The following is a 24,296-nucleotide window of genomic DNA, read 5'->3' on the forward strand; positions in this document are numbered from 1 at the left end:
ACACTCACCTCCCTTGTTCCCCATATCTGACTCAAAAAACAGGAACTAAGGTTGCTACATTCCCTTCATAAATAACAGTCCCTTTTCAAACAAGTTCTCTAATACTACCAACTTAAATTGTTTACCTACTATCCTAAAACCCAGTTATAGAAACAAAGCTAAGAAAAGAGAATGCTCATTTTCGTATGTTCATAAACAAAACAGAAAGAATACTTCTGAATAATCAATTACATAACATAAAAGTTATCTGGAAAATGCTAGGTATGTTCATGAAAAATATGAACATATGAAACTATAAAAATATCCTTACCAAAATCAGCTATCTTTGCATTCATGTGTGCATCAAGCAGGACATTTTCAGGTTTCAAATCTCTATGGACCACCATATGCCTGTGACAATAATCCACCCCAGAAAGGATTTGTTGAAACAAACGTCGACTTTCTTTCTCATCCAGCTAAGAAAGGAAGAGAAGTATCTTAAAGGTGTGTCTCTCAAAATAAATACTTCTACCTATAAAAGTGTCAAAATGTATGAAATCTTCCAAATGAATTTTACTCATGAGACATTTTTGAAATACAAAGTAGATACATGCAGTACAAAACAGAAATACTAAGAAGATCCTGGAACCCAAATCAGTAACTCAACTTTCTGGTATTTTTCATTGGCATTATGACTGCATTACAACATGAAATATAGAGGAAAGTAACTTCAAAGTTGTAATTCTTATTTAAAACTATGCATGTTTTTGCCCATATGGAAATATTTAATCCTTCATTCCTATAACAGATATGAAGTATTTTTGGACACCTTCATTGTACTACACACTGTTTTAAACATGATATAGCAATAGATAAAAACAAAGACCCTAATATAGTTGACAAAAATATACAATAAATAAGCATAACATCAAGGAGTAATAGTGCTTTGTAGAAAATGAAAGCAAAGTAAGAATATAGAGAGTGATGCTGAGGTGGGAGATACTATTTTAGACTACGAGGGGAAACATTTAAGCACAATTAATACGTTAGCAAGCAATGACATTATAGTCCTAAGAAATTAAAGACATTTTAATTTTAACAAAGAAAAACCTTAATTCATCATAAAATGTAAAAACATTTATCTTTGGTGCTTAATGAAAAAATCGCATGTGATGCCACAACTACCTTTTTAAAAGTATGCTTTAAGAACTTCTCTAGCTATATTTTTATGATGTTTTCTCAACATAACTAATAACTAATGGACATGCCTACACCCAAGAAGTCATTTTAATAAGTAAGCTATTAATTCTCTAGGCAAAGGGACTCTAGTATGTAATCTTCTAACACAAGTCATGAGTTAGCATTCTAAAACCAGAATTTCACACATTAAAGGGAATGGATGATCTGGGAGAAAAAAATCAGTAACTTGTTTTCAAAGCAAAATTAAAATACTACTGAAGTGCTATGGGGCACCCTTACTCTAGGGGAAAAAAAACTAATATTTTAGCAATCAAATATTTTTATTTCTATAAGAAATGTAGGTTCATGAAAAAGAATATCTGTTCAAAATATGAAACAGGAAAAATTTAATCACTTAAACAGAATATAAGTAAAATACCTAGGTAGGCTACAAAAATGAAAAATTTTATATTCATTACAAATACAGTACAAAGGATAAAGGAAAAGATGTCTATAAAGAAAGAGAAAAATCAGTGCATGCTAGACACAGCAGATAGAATCTTTTGTCTTCGTTCCTTGAAACATCAATAAAATGACACTACCAATACAAGAGGCAAATAAAGACAAAAAGAGCAAGAGAAGAGACAGCAGTAATCAGGAGGACTGGCCAAGTTGTACACTGGATGGAACAGTGATAAATACTTAGGCAACAACAGAAAGAAGAAACCTAAGCCTACAGGAATGGAAATGAGTAAGAAATAAATTCATCTGTACAAAGAACCTTGCAAAGGCTCCGACCCTGGAAATATCAGGAACTTCTGAAGGTAGAAGGGAGAGTGGGCTGAATACAGAACTGACTGAAGTAAGAAACGTAATCATCCCTACTGAAGAATAGATTTATGGTATACTCTAGTAAGATGAACAACTCTGTTCTCAAAGATAACCAAGGCAAGGATGAGGCATCATGAGGAAAACACAGGGATTAAGTGAAAGTCAACACACTGATTAGTGAGACCTGTGCACTCTTCACTCAGCTCCTAGAGCAGTGGCACAAGGCTGATAATACTGTCAAGATTAGAAGGTTTCTTCTGGAACAAGTATCAGATATAAGAAACACTACCTACCAATTCAACCTATGGGAAGGCCTCACAATCAGTAAATTCTACCAACAGGAGCTTGGCATTTAGTGCTTCATTCTTAAATACAAGTGGACAACAAAAATCACCAAACATCTCTTGAAGGGCTATATGCAGAAGACAAAGAGAAAGCAAGAAAGATCTTTGAAACAGAAAATATGATGGCTGAAATTTTAATGTTAATCAGCAGACAAAATGAAGAAATTCCTATAATGTCAAACAAAATGACACAGAATGAAAATGGAAAAGTTATGAAAATAGGGCATTAATTCAACTTGGGCTTGTTTTTTTTCCAGGCAAAGCTGCCTGGTGCAGCATGGGGGAGGGGGAAGTAATTAAAGGAGAATGCCTGAAGTAGAAATAGAAACAAACCATGCTAAGAAATAGCAAAATCAGGGTAGGAACTACAGCACTACAGGTTAGGCCACCACTTGGAATGCCCAATCCCGTATCAGACAGAGTACAGTGAGTCTAGCTGCTCTACTTTGGAGTGTGCCTAGGAAAGCAGAGGATGATGTCTCAAGTACCTGAGACCCTGCCACCCATATGGGAGACCCAGATAGAGTTCCAGGCTCCTGGCCTCAGTCTGGTTCATCCCTGGCTGTTAAAGGCATCTGGGGAGTAAACCAGCAGATGGATGATATCTCTATCTCTGTCTCTCTTCTCTCTCTCTCTCTGCCTTTCAAATAAATTAATACATAAATCTTTTTCTAAAAAAAGAAACAGTAAAATCATGGGGCAGGTGTTACTCAGCAGCAGGTTAAGTCACTGCTTGGAACGCCTGCATCCCATATCACAGTGCCATCTCTCTGCCATTCATGTGGGAAACTAGGATGGGGTTCCTGGCTCTTGCCCCTGACCTGGCCCAACCCTGGATGTTACAGTCATCTGGGAAGTGAACCACTGGATTCTCTCCCTCTCTCTCTGTCACTCTGCCTTTCAAATAAAAAAAACTTAAAAAAAGAAATAGTAAAATGAAAAATTAACTTAGTTAATGTCTTTGATTTTGGTGAAAGTAAAATACGCTATGTACCGCGGAAGAACCAAGGGTTTGGACCTCTGCACCCACATGGGATGAAGTTTCTAGCGTCTGGCTTCATCCTGGCTAGCCCAGCCTTAAAGGCCATTTGGCAAGTGAACCAGTAGAAAATCTCTCTCTCTCTGTAACTATGCCATTCAAATAAAAAATAAATCTTTTTAAAAATGCTATGTAGAACAAATGAAGATGTAACATAAATAACTTTAGATTGGGAGTAAGAGAAATTGTCTTCTCAGTGCTGATATGAATCTTTCAGAAAGGGGATTTTGCAGACCACATACCTAGGAATGAAAAAAGTATGGGCAGGGGGCGGGGTTCAGCTTTTGAAAATACTGGTTAACTTAAAGTATTATTCAAAATATCTTCTGAAGTTCCTTCCAGCTCTAAATTCTTTAAGTCTAGGTCCTACCTCCTTCATGAAGCCTGTTACTACTCCAGGTACATCAGATTTCTGAAACCAAAAAATGAATGCAATTTAAATGTAGCTAGGGTGGACTAGCAAGGTCTAGATTTTAAGTATTCAATAATATATTTTCTAAGAATTAATTATATACTTCAAGACACAATTTTTAAAAATTGTATATTCCAAAAGCATTAAGTGTGAGGATTATGAGTTCTAGGGTCTCAATCCAACTCTTTCTTTAATAAATAAAGTGAGCTTGAGCAAGTATATAAACTGTGAGGCTCTATACCACATCTATGTAAGCACTCTAGGAAGATAATCTTTAAGGCCCTTTCTAACTCTAAATAGTCTATGATACTAAACAAATACATACCCAAGGAAATGAGTTATTAAATATACCTATTAAAATTGCTTTCTGACATGATGCTAGTAAAGAATAAGGGGCGTTACAAAATATACACAGGATTAAATCAGAACCGCTTACCCTTCCATTTTTACAGATATAATCAAATAGCTCTCCTCCTGAGACATATTCCATCACCATGAAAATATCAGATGGTGTACTGATGACCTGGTACCTGGTGAGAGAAAACATTATCTACTAATATTAAAACATGTATATCCATTCAATAAATATCTGCTAAGTACTTGTAATATACCAGGTATTATGCTAGAAGCTAGAAAAACTGCAGGGAACAAAATGGATTCTCTGCTCCCATGGTGTTCAAGTTCTAGGCACCAGGAAACAGATACTAAATAAATAGGCAATATCTCAGGTGGTAGAACCTGCTATAAAGAGAAATAAACTGTTTTATATGGAGGGCTCAAGGAAGGTCTCTAATAAAGTAATATTTGGGCAAAGCCTGAGGAAGTAAGGGAGCCAACAATGTCTATTTCTAGGAAAGGGAACCAGGCAGGAGTTAACAGCAAGTGCAAAGGTCCTCAGGTGGAAGCTACTTGGCATATCTGAGGAATGGTAAGGAGGCTAGAGTGGAGTAAGCTGGGAAAGAGAAATACAATGTGGAAACAAAAGTGTAACTGGAGGCCAAAGGCCACAGAGCTCTACTTGCCATGATGAAAAACTACTAAAGGTTTCTAACAGAGGAGTCCCATGGTCTGACATGTTACAAGGATAACAATGGCAGCAGTATAAAGAACTGACTGAAGAGATGGTAAAGGTGGAAGCAGAAGGCTACTGCAGTAGTCATGAGAAATTAAGATGGTTCAGACCAGTTTGATGGAAATAAAGAAACTCAGAAATAGTCAAATCCTAGATATATTTTAAAGGATAAAATGGAACAGATGGTAGGAAGTGGGAGAAATAGGGAAATTAAGGATGGTTCCTAAGTTTTTCCTCTTGGTAACTGGCTATTAATGGAGATGGTGAAAACTATGGGAAGAGCAGGTTTAAGAGGGTAACAGAGTTCAGCTTTGGCCACATAGGGTTTGAAATGCCTCACATACATCCAAATGGAGCTGTAAAATCAGCAGTGAGCTTGTGAGTCTAGAGTTTAGAAGTTTCAAAGCAGGATATACACATTTAGGGAACAGTAGCATACAGATGTTACTTAATACCATCTCAACATGAGGCCAGCGTACTGTGGCATAGCAGATAAAGCTGCCACCTGCAGTGCTGGAATTCCATATATGTGCTGGTTCAAGTCCCAGCTGCTCCACTTCCCATCCAGCTTTCTGTTATGGCCTGGGAAAGCAGTAGAAGATGGCCCAAGACCTTGGGCCCCATACCCACGAGAGACTCGAAGGAACTCCTGCTCCTGGCTTCAGATTGGCCCAGCTCCAGCCAATGCAGCCATTTGGGGAGTAAACCAGTGGACGAGAGACCTCTCTCTTTCTGCCTTTCAAATAAATTTTATATATATATATATATATATATATATATATATATATATGCCAGCATTGTGGTGCAACAAGTTAAACAGCTGCTTACAATGCTGGCATCCTATATTGGAGTGCTTGGGTTCAAGTAACAGCTGTTCCACTTCCAAACCAGCTCCCTTTTAATGTGCCCAGGAAAGCTACAGATGATGGTCCAAGTACTTGGGCCCCTGCTCCCCAGGTCAGAGACCTGGATGGAGTTCCAGGCTCCTGGCAATGGCCTGAACCAACCCTGACTCTTGCAGCTATTTGGGCAGTAAACCAGCAGATAGAAGATTTTTTCTCTCTCTCTCTCTTACTGTTTCTTCCTATCTCTGTTGTTTTGCCTTTCAAATAAACAAATCCTTAAAAATAACATATACCTCAACAAATGAGAAGAGGTGACAGTGAAACAAATTTTGAGTCATCCAGTTCATTAGAAAAGGCTGTGAGGTTTCAAATTATAGCTTGCATAACAAAGCAGGAAGTGAATAGTAAATTTATTACCTGTAGGTGCTACAACTGGTAGCAATACAATAGAAGGGTTACTGGATTACTGCCCTTTTCAAATAATAGATTCCTATAGTTTTGTTATATGTATGATCAGATATAAATAGGATGAGGGGAAATCTTTTTCACTGCATTGTCATTAGTGAGGCTAAGTGACATTATGTGGAAATTTAGGTTGTTTTTACTAGCAAATCATTGCTGGTTCAATAGCAATAGGGGCATGGAACACTGTCAGTCAGAAGGACATCTGTCCAGAAGATGAAAGAATAAGAAGGATAATAGCTAAGAAGCACAAGGTCAAAACACAAAGACAGGCTTAACTGACCAAACAGGGTTAGAAAAAATACATGAGCAGGAAGAAACTTTGCAAAACCCTCAGGAAACAGAAATATCAGTAATATTTCTCAGAGGAAGATGAAGTAGATTAACAAAAGTGATAAAAAGATGACTGAACCATGTTTAATGTGAACAAGCTTACAATTTAATTATATGAGGATGCCTGAAAAGCTTGAGGTTCTGAATTTCTCTGCGGATTTTTCCTACCACATCCAGGCTTCGAATTTTCTGTCGATTGAGTATCTTCACGGCAACTTTATGCCCAGTCAATTCATGTTTGCCAACTGTAAGAGAAATAATTTTAATAAATATAAGGCTTGACTAATAATATATTTAGATCTATTCTAAGAGTAGTAAGGTTAGCATTCTCAGAAAATATGTGAACAGATTTAAGTTCTTTTCTCTTCTGCCCAATATTTGCCCTGCATGTTCAAATGTTTCAGAATGAATCTGAATGAAAAATACTAAGAAAACGGTAAAAGTGATCTCTTATAGAAGGGAAAGCTAGAAGGCTAAGACAAGAAAGAAAAAGAAAAGAGACTTTCTTTTTGCTGTATATATTTTTGTACTTTAAAATTACCATACATATAAATTGAACTACTAAGGGGATATACAGTTCTATAGTCTTTAACAGGTGTAGAAATTGATGTAACCACCATTATACTAGGATATACAGCAGTTCCATCATTCCAAAAAACTCCATCATGACAGACTTTAGTTTAATCCTGTTTGAAGGTACTTAATAGATGTTTGACTTGGCAAGTATAAAAACTTTAACCTTCTATTTACTCATTTGTAAAAATAAGAATACCACATACTCCATAACAGTGACTGTGATGAATACATGAAGTAGTGTTTGTAAGGCACTTTCCAGAATGCCTGCCACACAGTGAATGATCAATAAATAAATGTTAGCTACTACTAATTTTTTTAAAAGATTTATTTATTTGGAAAGCCGAGTTACAGAGAGGCAGAAGCAAAGAGAGAAGCCTTCCATCCACTGGTTCACTCCCCAAATGGCCACAACAGCTGAGGCTGGGCCGATCTGAAGCCAGTTTCTTCTTCTGGGTCTCCCACACAGGTGCAGGGACCCAAGTACTTGGGCCATCTTCCACTGCTTTCCCAGGCACATTAGCAGGAAGCTGGATCAGAAGTGGAGCAGCCAGTACTTAAACCAGTGCCAATAAGGGATGCCGGTGTCAGAGGCAGCAGCTTCACCCACTACACCACAGCACTGGCCCCTAGCTACTACTAGTTAGGGTTATTGATTTTCTGTTGTTCCTAGAACTGAATTATCTGCTTTAATATCTGAACAGCCAGTCTTATCTCAGTTCTTTGATCTGCACTCTTTTAGATTCTAAAGCATTCTTTTATGCAGACATATAAGTACTACATAAATAATACCATCATTTTCATGCATCTAGTTCCCATTCCCACAAGTTTCATTCTCACCAACCTGCTCTACCACCACCACCATTGCTGAGATTTCCAACTTCCAAAGTTCAACCAATTTCCTGACTTTAGTTAAAGTTCAACTGATTATTCTTAGGCATATGTGTATTTACTTATAGCACCACTCCCTGACAGTGACTTTATCTATTACGTAAAAACTACAAGAATACTTCTTTGATCATAGAAAAGTTAGAGGGGGAAAAAAAACACAGGTCATTTGACTTACAAATTATAATTTTTACAATATAAAATGTAGTCGATCTATAAAACATAATGTAATTAAGGTATACAGCTCACTAGTTAGTATTTCTGACATACCCAATTTGGATCCAAACATGCTCTCTCACCAGCCCTGAAGATGAGTATTAGCAACATTTTACAGGAAATTGAAGTTCAGCAAAATGATATAACTTGCCCAAAGGTACACAGCTAATGAGTGGCAAAGCCAAAATTTCAACCTAAGTCTGACTCAAAATTAGTGAAATGTGATAAATGTTTCAAGAAAGGTAGTTCTGAAGACACTGTATATTAGAATACAAATGTATACGTCCTATTAATAAAACAGAAATAAAAGTTAAACATATCAGAAGAGTTTCTAATTTATTGTCCTGTAGTTTTGAGATGAATAGGCTCAATTCCCCGAAACTAATAGAAACTGTTCTAAAAATTCTTTCTTTTTTTTAAATGAAGATTTATTTATTTGAAAGAGTTACAGAAAGGGAGAGAAAGAGATCTTCCATCTACTGGTTCACTCCCCAGATGCCTGCCAACAGCCAGGGCTCGACTGGGCCAAAGCCAGGAGCTTCATCCGTGTCTCCCACATGGATGGCAGAGATCAAGTACTAGGACCATACTCCACTACTTTCCCAGGCCATTAGCAGGTAGCTGCATCAGAAGTGGAGCAGCTGGGACACTAACCAGTACCCATATTGCATGCTGGCACTGTAAACAGTGGCTTCAGCCACTACGGCATGATGCCAGCCCCCTAAAAATTCATTTTTTAAGAATTACTTATTGGAGCCAATGCTGTAGTATAGCGGGGTAAACCCACCTCCTGCAATGCCAGCATCCCATATGGGCACCGGTTTGAATCCCGGCTGCTCCACTTCTGATCCAGCTCTCTGTTGTGGCCTGGGAAAGCAGTAAAAGATGGCCCAAGTCCTTGGGCCCCTGCACCCATGTGGGAGACCCAGAAGAATCTCTTGGCTCCTGGCTTCGGATCAGCACAGCTCCAGCCGTTGTGACCAACTGGGGAGTGAACCATTGGGTGGAAGACCTCTCTCTCTGCATCTTCTTCTCTCTCTGTGTAACTCTGACTTTCAAATAAATAAATCTTTAAAAGAAATACTTATACTTATGGAATACCTGCATTTATACGTCAGGCTCTGCTACAACTATCCTTTTCCTGTATCAGAACAGGAATCCAGTCACTGAAAATCTGCCACATGTCAATTTCAATGACACTTTATTAACATAGTCTATCAAACCAATTTAAAAGTTACTAAAAAAAATGAAATGTAAGAGAAAAATAAGGAGCATAAAACTAAAAATATATAAAATTTAACCACAATAATGGGTTGAGGAGTGTTGCTCAAAATGCATGTCAACCTGGAACCTCAGAATGTTATCTTACATGGAAATGGGGTGAAATGAGGTCCTTACAGATAAAATTAAGGATCTCAAGATGAAATCATCTTGAATTTAGGGTAGGCCCTATATGTAAAGGCTAGTGTGCTTTAAGAGAGAACACAGAGGCCGGCACTGTGGCACAGCGGGTTAAAGCCCCAGTCTGCAGTGCCGGCATCCCATATGGGCGCCAGTTCTAGTCCTGGCTGTTCCTCTTCTGATCCAGCTCTCTGCTATGGCCTGGGAAAGCAGTGGAAAATGGCTCACCCATGTGGGAGACCCATTAGAAGCTCCTGGCTCTTGGCTTCGGATCAGCTCAGATCTGGTTGTTGCAGTCATTTGGAGAGTGAGCCTGTGGAATGAAAGACCCCTCTCTCTCTCTCTCTCTGTCTCTACCTCTCTCTGTAACTCTTTCAAATAAATAATTCTTAATAATAAGAGAGAACTCAAACACAAAGAAAGAAGGCATCCATCTGAAGACAGAACAGAGACAGAAATTATACTACCACAAGCCAAGGAATAGCAGGAGCCACCAGAGCTAGAAAAGGCAAAGATCAGATTCTCTACTAGAGCCTTTCTTCAGGGCAATGTAGCCTTCTGACCTCCAGAATGTGAGAATAACTTTCTGTTGTATTAAGTCATTCACCTTCCAGGCACTTTGTTACTGCAGCCCCAGCATACTGAGACAGTATTTTTATCAGCTGAAAAGTGAATTCATGGTGCCCCAGCATCATGATGCAGCAGGTTAAGCTCCGCCTGTAATGCTGTCATCCCTTATGGGCACCAATTCAGGTTCCAGCTGCTCTACTTTCAATCCAGCTTCCTGCTAACATGCCTGGGAAAGCAACAGATGACCCAAGTGCTTGTGCTCCTGCTACCCACATGGGAGACGTGGATGACGCTCCACATCCCTGGCTTCAACCTGGCCCAGGCCCAGGGAGTGAACCAGTGGATGGAAGATCTGTGTGTGTGTCTGTAAGTCTTACTTTCAAATAAATAAAATATTTTGGAAAAAAGGTGAGTTACCTAAAATACCATTTAAATTAACAAGCTAACTAAATTCACCTTTTGGGAAAACATTTTCTAAACTGTACTACACACATTCATATTACTTAAATGGAACACACTGTACATGATTGTTGGGAGCCACTGTGTTGGTTTCCCTGTATAGGCCTCTGTTTAGATTAACCTTCAACTACAAATCACTAGAAAGCTCCATTTGTACAGATCACTGATACGGTTGGCGCTTGGCCTTCTGGCTTCAGTGCCCCCTGACCTCACGACCTCTTGTATCTTATAAGAGTATTTGGTGGCTGTAAAACCCCACAGTAACTCCCCTTGTCAAACTGATGTTGATTTAAAACTCCTGTAAAACCATTCCTTCGGACTATGTTGTAAAATGACCCCTGCTTGCCCTCGACTGCCACAATCCTTGCCTTGTACTATATAAGCTGCCTCCGTCTCCAATAAAGTGGGACCTTGATCAGAATACTGTCTTGATCTCCCTTCTTGTGTCTGGTTTGTCTCTCCATTCAGGTCTGCCCTCCTTGTGTCCTAGATAATTACCCCGCGGGCCGGGGAACATGATGACAGAGAACCAAGCAAATGTTCAGCTTGTATGAGCATCAGTATTACCCTGTGCTCTCACACAGGATAGCCTGGAAGTCATTCAGCTGTATAGGATTTCTTGATCCTAGTCGGTATTATGTTCTAGCACAAACTTTGTTCAACTTAGTAGTCTTCAATCTCTTTTCTTTTGGCCCATTGAGGCACTTTGTTTGTATGTATATATTACATCCCCAGAAAAAGAATCCCAAGAAAGCGGGTATTTAGCCTATCAGTTAAGATCCATGTAACCCACATCAGAGTGCTTAGGTTCAACTCCCAGCTCCAGCTCCTGACTCAAGCTTCCCCCAATGCAGACCCTGCAAGTCAATAGTAATGGCTCAAGTAACTGGCTTCCCGTCACCTTCATGGGAGACCTGCATAGCATTCCTGACTCCTAGCTCCTGGCTCCAGCCCTGGTTGTTGCAGACATTTGGGGAGCAAGTCAGCAGATGGAGACTTTGTTTATTTGACTCTGCCTCTCAAAAAAGAAAATGTTTTTATCACAGTACTTTTTCTCCTGTGTGTTTCATCTTTGCTTCTTCTTGGTTCATGTCAGCTGAAATTGTCAGCATAGTGAAAACAAACTGACAGAATGAGAACAGATCATTCTGCCATTTTTCCAGATCTTTAAGTTGCCCACCAAACCTGAAGATGATCACTCTACACTTATTTAACCTGTGAGGTTCACATAATTTTCTCAGTTCTGTGATCACTAGTGATTTCAAATTCACCAATGTAACCATGTTTCACCAACACAGTTAGAAACTTGACAATGACTTTGAAGCATGGCCTAATAATCTGGAACTCACCTCTCCTTTTGGCATTGTTGATGCTCTCAAGACCACCAGCCAGAATATTCATGTACATCATTATGATGGCACAGAAATATAATGGGAAGAGCACAATCTTTTTTTTTTTTTTTAAGATTTTATTTACTTATTTGAGAGAGAGTTACAATGAGTGGGAGAGACAGAAAGGTCTTTCACCTGCTGGTTTACTCCCCAGATGGCCGCAATGGCCAGAGCTGGAGCCAGGAGCCAAGAGCTTCCCCTGGGTCTCCCATGCAGGTACGGGGGCCCCAGCGCTTGGACCATCTTCTACTGTTTTCTCAGACCATAGCAGGGAGCTGGATCAGAAGAGAAGCAGCTGGGACTCAAACTGGTGCCCATATGGGACGCTGCCAGTGCTGCAGGCAGAGGATAACCTACTGTGCCACAATGCCGGCCCTGAAAGAGCCCAATCTTAATCTGACACAAACTTTTCCCTCCAAGGTTTAGAAATAATGTCCCAAGACTGATGACTCTCCAATTTACCCATTCTCCTCCTTCCTTCATCCCAGCAAAATCTGTGTAATTTAAGGCTATCATATTATAATCTGTTACTTATGGGAACAAATATATTTGCCTTTAACTCACCTACATACTTCAATATTAAAATTTCAGGGAACAGAATTGTGGCATAGCAGTTTAAGCCTCTACCTGCATTGTATGTGGGTGCTGGTTCACCTCCCAGCTGTTCCATTTCCAATCCAGCTTCCTGCTAATGTGCCTGGAAAAGCAGCAGAGGACAGCCAAGTAGGCCCTGCACCACATAAGAGACCCGGAAGAAGCTCCTAGCTTCAGCCTGGCACAGCCCTGGCTATTATAGCCATCTGAGGAGTGAACCAGCAGATGGAAGATCTCTCTCTCCCTCTCTCTCTGTAACTCTGCCTTTCAAATAAATAAATCTTTTAAAAATATTAAAATTTCCATAGCGCAATACTTTTTAAAACAGTGTATCAGCTTAGGAAACATCCATATTACATTCAGGTCTCATAAGAAATCTGTGATGCAGGTATCATCTTATTTTACAGATAAAGAAACTGCGGCTATAAGAACCTATGTAATTTGTCAAAGTAAAGCTATTTTGACAAACTTGGGACAGGTCTTCTAATTACAAGTCTTTTTTTTTTTTTCCTCAAAGATTTTATTTATTTATTTGAAAGTCAGAGTTACAGAAAGAGAAAAGAAGAAACAGAGATCTTCCATCTGCTGGTCACTCTCCAATTGGCCACGACGGCCAGAGCAGACCAGGCCAAACCCAGAAGCCAAAAGCTTCTTCCAGGTCTCCCACATGGGTGCAGGAGCCCAACCACTTGGGTCATTTTCTACTGCTTTCCCAGGCACATTAGCAGGGAGCTGGATTGGAGGTAGAGCAGCCAGCATTGGAAACTGAGCCCATATGGGATGCTGGCATCTAAGGCAGCAGCTTAACCAACCTACTACACCAACATTGGCCCTGACTCCAAGTCTTTGACCTATTCACTCTACCCTACTATTTCTCTGCAGTGGAAGGGGGAAAAGTACTGGGTACAATACCAGAATTTGAACTGTTTTCTCAAAACAAGGCTACAGATTCTCTGTTAAGTAAACTTGGTTGCAGCCAAACTCATTGCTACTTCCACAGTTAACGAATGTAGTAAAAGAAATACAGATTACTAAGGGATTTCAATCTTTTGCAAAGTTCAAAACTTTACTTAGTAGGCTAAACGTCCACCTGCAACAATGGCATCCCATATGGGCACCGGTTTTAGTTCCAGCTGCTCCTCTTCCAATCCAGTTTTCTGCCATGGCCTGGGAAAGCAGTAAAAGATGGCCCAAGTCCTTGCACCCCTGCACCAGGGTGAGAGACCTGAAAGAAGCTTGTGGCTCCCTGCTTCAGATTGGCCCACCTCCAGCCATTGCAGCCATTTGAGGAGTGAACCAGTAGTTGGAAGACCTTTCTCTCCATCTTTTCCTCTCACTGTCTATAACCCTACCTCTCAAATAAATAAATAAAATCTTTTTAAAAAAACTTCACTCATCACACTGCTACTATTTCACACACACACACACACACACAAAAAAAAAACAGCACTGATATGTTGCTTTTGAATGAAATGGAAAAAGGTATTTTGGCCAAGGAAGACTTACTGGCTACACACAGCAGTGATTACAAGCATTCACAATGTCTGTCCCACAAAAATAGCATATTAGTCAACTAAGTATTAACTAACAAAAATGCTACTATAATCTAAAGGAAACTTTATCTAATAATAACACATTGTAACAAATGCTCTTCTATTCAGACATAATCCTGAAGTGAAACAATATTAGACTTTGAAAGAGAGGATTTTAGGGGCCTGTGCTGTGGCACAATGGGTTAAAGCCCCTGCCTGCAGAACCTGTATCTCATGTGGGCACTGGTTCGAGCCTCAGGTGCTCTACTTCCAATCCAGTTTTGTGCTATGGCCTGGGAAAGCAGTAGAAGATGGCGCAAGTCCATGAGCCCCTGCAACCCCATGAGACCCGAAAGAAGCTCCAGGATCCTGGCTTCAAATCAGCTCAGCTCTGGCTCTTGTGGTCATTTTGGGAGTGAACCAGCAGATGGAAGACCTCTCTCTCTCTCTCTCGCTCTACCTCTAACTCTGTCTTTCAAATAAATAAAATAGATCTTTTTTTTTCTTTTTAAAAAGAGGATTGTAATAGGATAGAGATACTAGAAAGACAGAAATATCTACTGAAGTTATTCTAATGGCCTAACTATTAAATTACAAGAATAAAACTTTCACTGCTGAAAGTATTAGGGAAACACCTTAATCCTGGAGAGGAATAGTTTTAAAGGCTACAGATGGAAATTTAAACTACTTTTTTTCAAAGAAAACATGTCAGACATACCAAAACATCCACCAAACACTCAATTACTTCCACCGGCTTAAGAAATAAAACATTACAGATACACATAGACGCCTTCTTCCTTCTTCATCTCTCCCTAAAGGTAACCACTACCCTGAATTTGGAATTTGCTTCCCACACTATAGATTTTACTACACAAATAAGAACCCATAAATAATACAGTAATAATGATGTTCATGTGATTTTTTTTGCAGATTTAATTTTAGGTATTTTGAATACGTAATGCATGTACCAAATACACAAAAGTACAAAAGAATATATGAGGAGTATGTGTTTAGCCCAGTGGTTAAGATGTCTATATACCACACAGGAATACATGGATGTAATTTCAGGCCCTAGCTCTGGTTCCAGCTTCCAACCAATGCAGTCACTAGGATGCAGCATTGATGGCTCAAGTAAATGGGTTCCTGCCATCCAGACAAGAGATCTGAATTGTGTTTCAGCTCTGAGCTTTGGACCCAGCTCAGCCCCAACTATGGCAGTCATTTAGGGAGTGAACCTGTAGACAAGAACCCTGTCTGACTCTCAAACAAGAACAAAAAAGGATATTCAGTGTAATGTCTCCCTGCTACTTTTCCCTGAACAACTACTAAAGCAGGTTTGTGTAAACCTCTAAAGAGACACACACTCCACATATATATGCACTCACACTTGGACACTTAATTGCCTCTTCCCCTTTTTAAAGAAATATTTGTGTATGGCCGGCGCCGTGGCTCAATAGGCTAATCCTCCACCTTGCGGCGCCGGCACACCGGGTTCTAGTCCCGGTCGGGGCGCCGGATTCTGTCCCGGTTGCCCCTCTTCCAGGCCAGCTCTCTGCTATGGCCAGGGAGTGCAGTGGAGGATGGCCCAGGTGCTTGGGCCCTGCACCCCATGGGAGACCAGGAAAAGCACCTGGATCCTGGCTCCTGCCATCGGATCAACGCGGTGCGCCGGCTGCAGCGGCGGCCATTGGAGGGTGAACCAACGGCAAAGGAAGACCTTTCTCTCTCTGTCTCTCTCTCTCACTGTCCACTCTGCCTGTCAAAAAAAAAAAAAAAAAGAAAGAAATATTTGTGTATCAATCTATATATGTATTTGAAAGGCAGAGTGACAGAGAGAGGAAGGAGAGACAGAGAGGATATTCAAAGCTTCTTTCATCTGGTTCACTCCAGCTCCTTAATGTGCCTGGGAAAGCAGCAGAAGATGGCCCAAATGCTTGGGCTCCTGCCACCCATATAGGAGATCCAGATGGAGTTCCAGGCTCCTGGCTTCTGCCTGGCCTGGCCCCAGTTGTTGTGGCCCTTTGGGGAGTGAGCCAGCAGAAGGAAGATCTTTCTCTCTTGCTCCCTGTAACTCTGCCTTTCAGATAAATAAATCTTTTAAGATAAAAAAATCTTTTAAGATTTATTTATCTGAAAGGCAGAACTACATATAGAGAGAGGGAGAGATACAGTGCCTGGTCTTCCATCTTCTGATTCATTCCCTAAATAGCTGGGGCCAGGCCAAGCCAAAGCCAGGAGCCAGGAGCTTCTTCCAGGTCTCCCACATGGTTGCAGGGGCTCAAGTACCTGGGTGATCGTTGTGGGTAATCACACTGGAGTCCCACAAGAGTTACAGAGCACCTCTAACCCAAAAAGAAAGAGAAAAAGCAAAACCAAAATGGAGTTACTTAAGTTAATGCTACTAAGCAGAACAAAAACGGAGTTACTTAAGCTAAGGCCACTAAGCACCAGGAACTGCCCAGACCATCTGTCAGAAACAGACACAGGTGGTGAAGCCTGATATGGACAGGAGGACATTACATCATAAGAAGCAGCCAACCGGAGCCGGCGCCATGGCTCACTTGGTTAATCCTCTGCCTTCGGTACAGGCATCCATATGGGCGCCGGGTTCCAGTCCCGGTTGCTCCTCTTCCAGTCCAGCTCTCTGCTGTGGCCCGGGAGGGCAGTGGAGGATGGCCCAAGTGCTTGGGCCCCTGCATCCACATGGGAGACCAGGAGGAAGCACGTGGCTCCTGGCTTAGGATTGGCGTAGCTCCGGCCATAGTGGCCATTTCAGGGGTGAACCACTGGAAGGAAGACCTTTCTCTCTGTCTCTCTCTCTCACTGTCTAAATCTGTCAAATAAATAAATAAAATAAAAGCTGGCTACAACATTACTTCACCGACACTACTGCACCATGATTGGCCACACCCAGAAGACACTTAACACACCATTGGTCACACCCTAACACCAACATCTGGTTGGTGACACCTAAAAAGGATGAGCCGGTGATTGGTGACACCCCAGAGCACACTCACGGCCCACCTACTCTAGAAGGAGGCTAAAGAGGCTAGCCTCACCACTGCTCTGCTTCCCTTCAGGGACCATGGCTCAATGCGAGTGATGATCAAGTAGATCCACCACATCCTGCTGAAACTTTGCCTGTGTCTTTGCTGGCTGAAACTCTGCTCACTACTCCACTGGATCCAACCTCGCCTGGACGTTCCAGCCGCTGCTGAAGCTGACATTGGAACCGGACTGGACTTCTCATCGGTGACCTCTCCAACCCTTCACCTCACCATCCGACTTGGAACTCTGAGCCTACTGCCCAGAGTGCCAGTCATTCCACGACCACTGCCCGTAAGTGACTTCTGAGATCCAGCTCTCCAAGTGGTAACGAAGACTTTGGACTCTGGACTCTGAATGCAGCATTCATATACACCCTTAGCCATGAGTGTTTAGATTGATTATGCTTTTTATGCTTCATACTTATTACTATTGCTGGATATTTTTAGAGATCGTCTTACTCCTAGATGTGTTATGATCTGTGGACTAATGATATATATATTGAGTGGTACTGACCCTTAAATGTGTGCACTGAATATATATGTTGAGTGATACCGAACAAAAAATTATATTAAAAAGACTATCATGGTTCTGTGGAATTCCTCTGACACTTCACATTAGCCTTGTCGAGCTGCATGACAAGTGGCCCTCGAGGCAATCCTCCACTACTTTCGCAGGCACATTAGCCAGGAGCTGGAACAGAAGTAGAGCAACTGGGACTAGAATTGTAGCCCATATAGGATGCTGGCATTGCAGGCAGCAGTTTAACATGCTGCACCACCATTCCGGCCCCTAAATAAATCTTTTTTAAAACATAATTCAAGTATAATCTCAAATTAATAGTTTTTTGTTTAAACTTTCCTCCCAAAATGCTATCATCAAACAACCAAATAAATATTTTAGCTTGCAACAGAAAACAAAATAAATCACTATGAATTTATAGCAACCTTCTCTCCCAAATTAAATTTCCTATCAGCATGGAATATCATACTGGGAGTTTTTCTGCCTATCAATATTACGTATTCCATGAGATTCCTTTTCTATGTTGAGTTTACCAATGAATATAACTAATTTCAAAACTACCTATTCCAAATTGTCTTGACTTAACTATATTGCTAATCCTGTTATAGCAAAGAATTTTTGTCAAAATCAGGCTGTTTTGCCTACTCATAAAGCATCTATATCCCAATTTTCTCTGATCTTAACTCTAACAATACTTATTGCTGTGTAGGTGCCTATCCTGCCTGCCCCCCTACACTAAAAAAGTATTTTGGAAGATGACACACATACACATCCAAGGGTTGGCCATCATCTTCCAAAGGTAATGTTATCTCCCTTTCTAGTGCCTGCTTAAGAACACAAGCCTAAGTCAAATGGCACATAGTATCACTGACCAACCAGCAAGAGAGGTACACAAGCCTTCCTTGCTCTGAGAGAACCAGAGATAGTTGTGCTTACTCTGAGTTGGATTTTTCTATTCCTTGTGACAAAAAGTATCCCAAGTGTTTAATATCTTAAAAAAAACTAACTAGGTAAAGATCATGACATATATAAACTAACTTTTTTCAAAAGATTTATTTATTTATTTGAAAAGCAGAGTAACTGAGAGGGAGAGGCAGAGAAAGAGAGATCTTTTATCCACTGGTTCACTCCCCAAATGGCCTCATAGGCTAGAGCTGGGCCAGACTTCCGGGTCTCCTACATGGGTGCAAGGGACCCAAACACTTGGGCCATCTTCCTCTTGTTTTCCCAGATGCATTAGCAGGGAACTGGATTGGAAGTAGAGCAGCTCAAACTGGCACCCATGTGAGATGCTGACACTGCAGGCAGTGGCTTAACCAGCTACGTCACAGTGCCAGCCCCTCAACTAACATGCTTATAAAAATATTTAGCCATATCCATGAAATCTGTGATCTTTTTGCTATCATTTTGGTCCTTCTATATTTGGGGAGGTTGTTATATTGGACAGACTATGGCACTTCATGAGAGGCACATTTGCAGGGAGAAGTTTAAGGAACAGCAGAGTCACTGAAGAGATTCACATCACAGCCACATCACAAAAGATCAACTCCAGAAAACAGAAGATGTCTATTCCTTCTCCATCTACTGTGCCAAAAGCCAATTAACAAATAGGAAAACAGACTTGACTCTGTTCAGGTCTTTTTTAGCAGAATGATGAACATCCCAATCAAAAAAGAATTTTGAGAAAGGGGTGAGGACATCAACAAAGTCTCTTTCACTATTTCAGAGACATTACTGAGCATTTCTTACAACTACTGGCAAACTAAAAACCTGTTTATAATCACTAACAAGAAACAGCACAGAAAAAAAAAAAAAACAAACTTCAAGAAAACAGAAACATGTTACTGTCCTAATGTAGACCCACCTTAATGGCTGTTACTACTCCATATTGGAGTTTGCTCCTTACTTTATTATACTACTGACCTTGTTGGTTAATGCCCATCCCCATGGGTTATACAACAATATTCCACACCTATGGCTCAGAATCGGCAACAGAGGCACGCACTTGGCTCATCAGCTAAGACGTTATTTGGGATGCCCCACATCCATGTCAAGTGCCTTGGTTTGAGTCCCAGCTGCCTTTCCAATTCCAGCTCAGGCTAATGCACACCCTGGGAAGCAGCATGTAATGGATCTAAATATCAGGTCCCTGCTATTCACATGGAAGACAAAGACTAAGTTATGGCACCTGGCTTCAGCTTGGCCCAGACATGGCTGTCGTAGCCATTCAGGGAGTGAATCATTGGATGGATGATCAAGATCTTTCACTTTCAAAAAATGAAAATAAATAAATTGGGGAGGGGGGGCCGGGAGGATGTTAACTTAGCTCTGGCAGAACAAGGCTCAGTTAATTTACTGTATACTCTTTCATAAACCTTTTCTTCCAGATCAAATATTTACCAAAAACTTAGTATATACTAGTCAAAGGCTTCTTATTTATCCAATGCCAATGCAATAATTATTCTTATCAGTTCCAAACTTCCTCCACATCCCTAATAACAAAGTCATATTTGTAAGGAAAAAGAATGTATGCCTCACAAAATTTGCAATTTAAACTTTTTATATCAGGATTGGATTAGAGAGCAAGTTTATTACTTGCAGAATATTCATGCTTTTCATAAAGGTAAGAAGTTCCAGGGCTGGCACTGTGGCACAGCGGGGTTAACACTCTGGCCTGCAGCACCAGCATCCCACATGGGTGCCGGTTTGAGACCCGGCTGCTCCACTTCCAATGCAGCTCTCTGCTGTGGCCTGGGAAAGCAGTCCAAGATGGCCCAAGTGCTTGGGCCTCTGCACCCACATGGGAGACCCAGAAGAAGCTCCTGGCTCCTGGCTTCAGATCAGCACAGCCCGGGTCGTTGCAGCCAATTGGGGAGTTAACCAGGGAATGAAAGACCTCTCTCTGTAACTCTTTGAAATAAATAAATAAATCTTTAAAAGAGAGAGATACTAAGTTCCACACTTAACAAAAAAGTTTAAACAGTGTGCACTAATCTGTTTATTAAATGTAAATATATTGTGGACAGGGTTTTGTTAAGACACTACTTAGAACACCTGCATCTCACCAGGTCTCTAGGTTTGTCTCTTGTTCCAATTCCAACTCCAGTTTCCTGTGCATGTGCACCCTGGGAGGCAGCAACTGATGGCCCAGGTATTTGGGTCCTTGCCACACAAGAGGGAAACCCTGCTTGAGTTCCCAGCTCCTGTCTTCTGCCTGGCCCGGCCCCAGCCTCAGCTATTTTGGGTATTTGCAGCGTGAACCACCAGATGGAAGACCTATGTGTCTGTCTCTGTCTTCCAAGTAAATAAAAATCAATTTCTAAACATTAAAAATAAATATCTTCCCAAAATAAAAGGAAACGAACTCTACTAATTAATAAATATTATCTAGAGGCAACATCTACAGTAGCCTACCAGGTTCAGCATGCAGATACTGCAAAACCGGTAATTCAGAAACACTGAAGGTCGGGAGTCTGCATTTGTAAGGTAAACCAAGGGTCGCACCAGCTCCCCTTAACTGCTTTACACAAGGTCAGTCATCTTTTCGGACGAAATGGATTTAAAAAAAAAATTATTCAGGCTATACTCAAAGCAACCTCAACTGGGAGAACATCTCTCATGCTCAGGAAACAGCAGGGGCCGTTATGCTTTCCCTAGCCTGCTGAAGACGGAAATACGGACAAGGCGGAGGACCGCCAGGAAAGCGATGGGCTGGCGTGGAGCCAAGAGCACAACCAGCCGGACAGGAGGCCGCCTCCCCCGCCTCCTGGCCGAGACCCCCGGGACCCCACGCTGCAGACCTAGCGCGCGGGGCAGCTCCGGACGCCGCCACCTGGGAAAGTTCGCACCTCGGCATCTCCTCCCTCGCACCGACCGCAGCGCCGTCGCCATGGCGACTGGTCCCCACCCTACTCCCACCCGCAAAGGGAGCAGCGCCCACTTCGCTCGGTAGCTTCGGGCTCGGCTCCGAACAGAGCCCGGAGAGGGTCTGCCGAGCCCGGGAATCTAGGGACAGGGAGGACCGGGAGGAGGAAGAGGTGCGAAACGCGGGAGTCCCGCGGCTCCCGGGCCGGGGCCAAACCCTTCCCCTGGGGTCCTCACCCTTCACTTTGCCGAAGGTGCCGACCCCCAGCGTGTCCCCCAGGATGTAGTGGCCGATCTTCACCCGCCCGTCGTGTTTCTGCTTCTCGGCTGTCGCCATCTTCCTCCAGACACTGAGTCTGCGCACGGCGCCGCGGGAGGGGGCGGAGGGGGCGGGCAGGGCCGCGCCGGGGGCGGGCGGGCGGCGAGGGGGTGGGGACGCGGGCGAGCAGCTGCGGGGCCGAGCCGCCGCCCCGCGCGCGCCGCCCGGGCCTGGCCACCTGGAGCCGCCGCTCCCCCGGGCGGGGCGGGCTGCGGTCGCTGGCAGGGGCCCCCCAGTCCCCTTGGTCGCCCCGCATCCTTTCGGGCTCGGCACCCGCCCAGCTTCCCGGGTAGTCCAGGAGGGCGGTAGCCCCTCCGCCCTTTCTCGGGCAGTGGGCGCCACTGATAACCGCTTCTGTGCGGGGCGGGGGCGCCGTTCTCCTTGAGATTCCGGGGAGGGGCGATGGGCCCTGGGAAGCCCTCTGGGGTGGTGCAGATCGTGGCTCTTTTACTTGTGCAGCGTGAACTGAACCATGGCAGGGGGCTCCTCCCTGATTATCACCTTTCCTTCCCAGACGGGGTCCAGGTGCCACAGGGAGTGTTCATTTGCCTCTCGGACTTTCCCCTGCATCGCTCTTACTTCGCTGTGAGCCATAAGTTACCATTGGGCAGTTCAAGCAGGCTTGTCGGTGTTTTCTCCTGGATGCTTTCCTTAAGGAAGAGGGAGGCTGGGCACCTGTGGGGTTGTATGCTTATCAGGCAGAAAGCGATGCTACCCTGCCCTTTCGCTGTACAGGAATTACTATGTTTAGATTATCAGTAAAATGCACACTATCACGGGACTGACGATAACGTTTACAGTTACATCGACCATTTATTGTATGTGCAAGGAATAAAACTTTATTGTCTGTGTAGATGAAACCATACTATGTCACAGAGAAAGTAAAGTGTGCTTATTTGTAATATAATTTTTCAGTAAGTTTGTTACTGAATTCCACGGAGAATTATCACATGCCTCCAACAGTAGGCAAAGTCAAATGTGTCATCCAAAAAAGAAAGAAAAAAAGTTTATATGCTCTCGGTTTTGCCGTGTCATAGCATTTGGACCAGTGTCAATGGGTAAAAAGTTGGACTCTTCATGAAAAGAGTATAAGAAAGTATAAAACTAAGAAATGTCATCATTTTCCTTTCCAACAAAAATAAATTACCTCTAAAACTCTCCCATCTCCCACTTGCTTTCTCTCTGGCTCCCAAAATATATGTGCAGGCTGCCTCTAGATGCTGCCAGCAAGAAGGCCATCACCAAGTTTAGCCTGTTGACCTTGGGCCAGGACTGTCTCTTGCTGCTTCCCTCTGCACTTTCTTCACTTTTGAAGCTGGGGTAGAGAGTCTGTAAGCAGTGTAATTGTCACTCTCTTGGTAGAAACTAGCCCTACTGACAGTATATCAATTCATTGAGAAATTAAATAATAGTGTTATGAGCTGAAAGTTACCCAACTGTCCTGATTGTCTCCTCTTTTTGTTAAGAAACCAAAGTAGCACGTATTAAGGACTGTTTTGTTCGAAAGATCCTATTGCAAGGGAAATGAAAATCCCTGCCTTTAAGCTTAGCAGACCTGGAAAGAGAGGAAGATCTTCCATCTACTGATTCACTCCCCAAACCCTGGCAACAGCTTGCCCAGGCCAAAGCCAGGATCCTGGAACTCCATCTGGGTCTCATGTGGGTGGCAGGGGTCCAAGCACTTTGATCACCTTCCCCTGGTTTCCCAAGCACATTAGTCAGGAGATAGATTGGAAGTGGAGAGTCAGGACTCAAATTACCATTCATGTGGGATGCTGGCATCACAGGTTGTGACTTACCCTGTTTTGCCACAATGCCAGCCCCTGTAATAACACCTTAAGTTACATTAAATTTGCATCATGTCTAGAATTTAGCCCAGCAGAGTTCTACTATTTCATTTAACATGAAAGAAAAAGATCACAAGATACCTCAGCTCTGTGTCAGTTAAGCCACTAAACTTCTTGAAAAGGAGGAAACTGACCCTGAGTCTGGCAAATCTGTTTGCCAATCTCCTTGTGAAACCATGAAGATTCAAAAAGGAAACATTTTTTTTAAGCAGGGACATCAGTTTGTTTCTACTTTATGTTATTGTAGATTATAATGCAATTTAACAAATAGTGATTAGATGTCATTTCCACTTAAAAGCATTGATGGGGAAATAAAAAGCCTCAAATCATAGATTCAAATATTGGGTAGGAATTTTAGAGGTCATCTTATCCAGTTCCTTTAGTCTCAGTTTAAGCAGCATTAACTGCCTGATATTTTGGGGTTTTGTTGTTTTTATGTTTAATCCAATTAACAGTTTCTAAAATAATAAGTCTCCTGTATTCCTTTGCTTTTTTTTTTCCTTCATTCCTTTTTTAAATTTTGGTCTCTTCCTTTCATTTTCCCCCATGAATTCATCCCCAAACCTTCTCTCTTCTTTC

General features: G+C 42.1%; 1 protein-coding gene and 1 pseudogene across 7 annotated transcripts in view; both read right to left on the reverse strand.

Annotated features, from left to right (window-relative positions):
• The window catches only part of PRKAA1 (protein kinase AMP-activated catalytic subunit alpha 1), a 32,040-nt gene extending 10,094 nt beyond the window's left edge, over positions 1 to 21,946 (reverse strand). For 2 of the 7 annotated variants that reach the window (XM_070056675.1, XM_051853781.2), the window contains exons 1-3: positions 21,789 to 21,921; positions 6,600 to 6,741; positions 311 to 455 (exon numbers count right to left, since the gene is read on the reverse strand). Coding sequence is in view for 5 of the 7 variants with exons in the window: in XM_051853781.2 (XP_051709741.1) it covers positions 311 to 386 (76 nt within the window). In the remaining 2 variants the exon portion in view is untranslated. Of the gene's footprint in view, positions 1 to 310; positions 456 to 2,282; positions 2,402 to 3,742; positions 3,785 to 4,220; positions 4,315 to 6,599; positions 6,742 to 21,788 lie in introns of those variants that run through there. The other 5 variants (XM_070056673.2, XM_070056674.2, XM_089313157.1 and 2 more) reach the window with 5 other exon arrangements.
• On the reverse strand, positions 11,514 to 12,137 carry LOC138845186 (small ribosomal subunit protein uS8 pseudogene; annotated as a pseudogene).
• Positions 21,947 to 24,296: the final 2,350 nt, after the last annotated feature.

The sequence above is a fragment of the Oryctolagus cuniculus genome, chromosome 14 (genome assembly GCF_051225735.1).
Source record: "Oryctolagus cuniculus isolate XC-2025 breed Fujian yellow rabbit chromosome 14, ASM5122573v1, whole genome shotgun sequence".
Lineage (NCBI taxonomy): Eukaryota > Metazoa > Chordata > Mammalia > Lagomorpha > Leporidae > Oryctolagus > Oryctolagus cuniculus.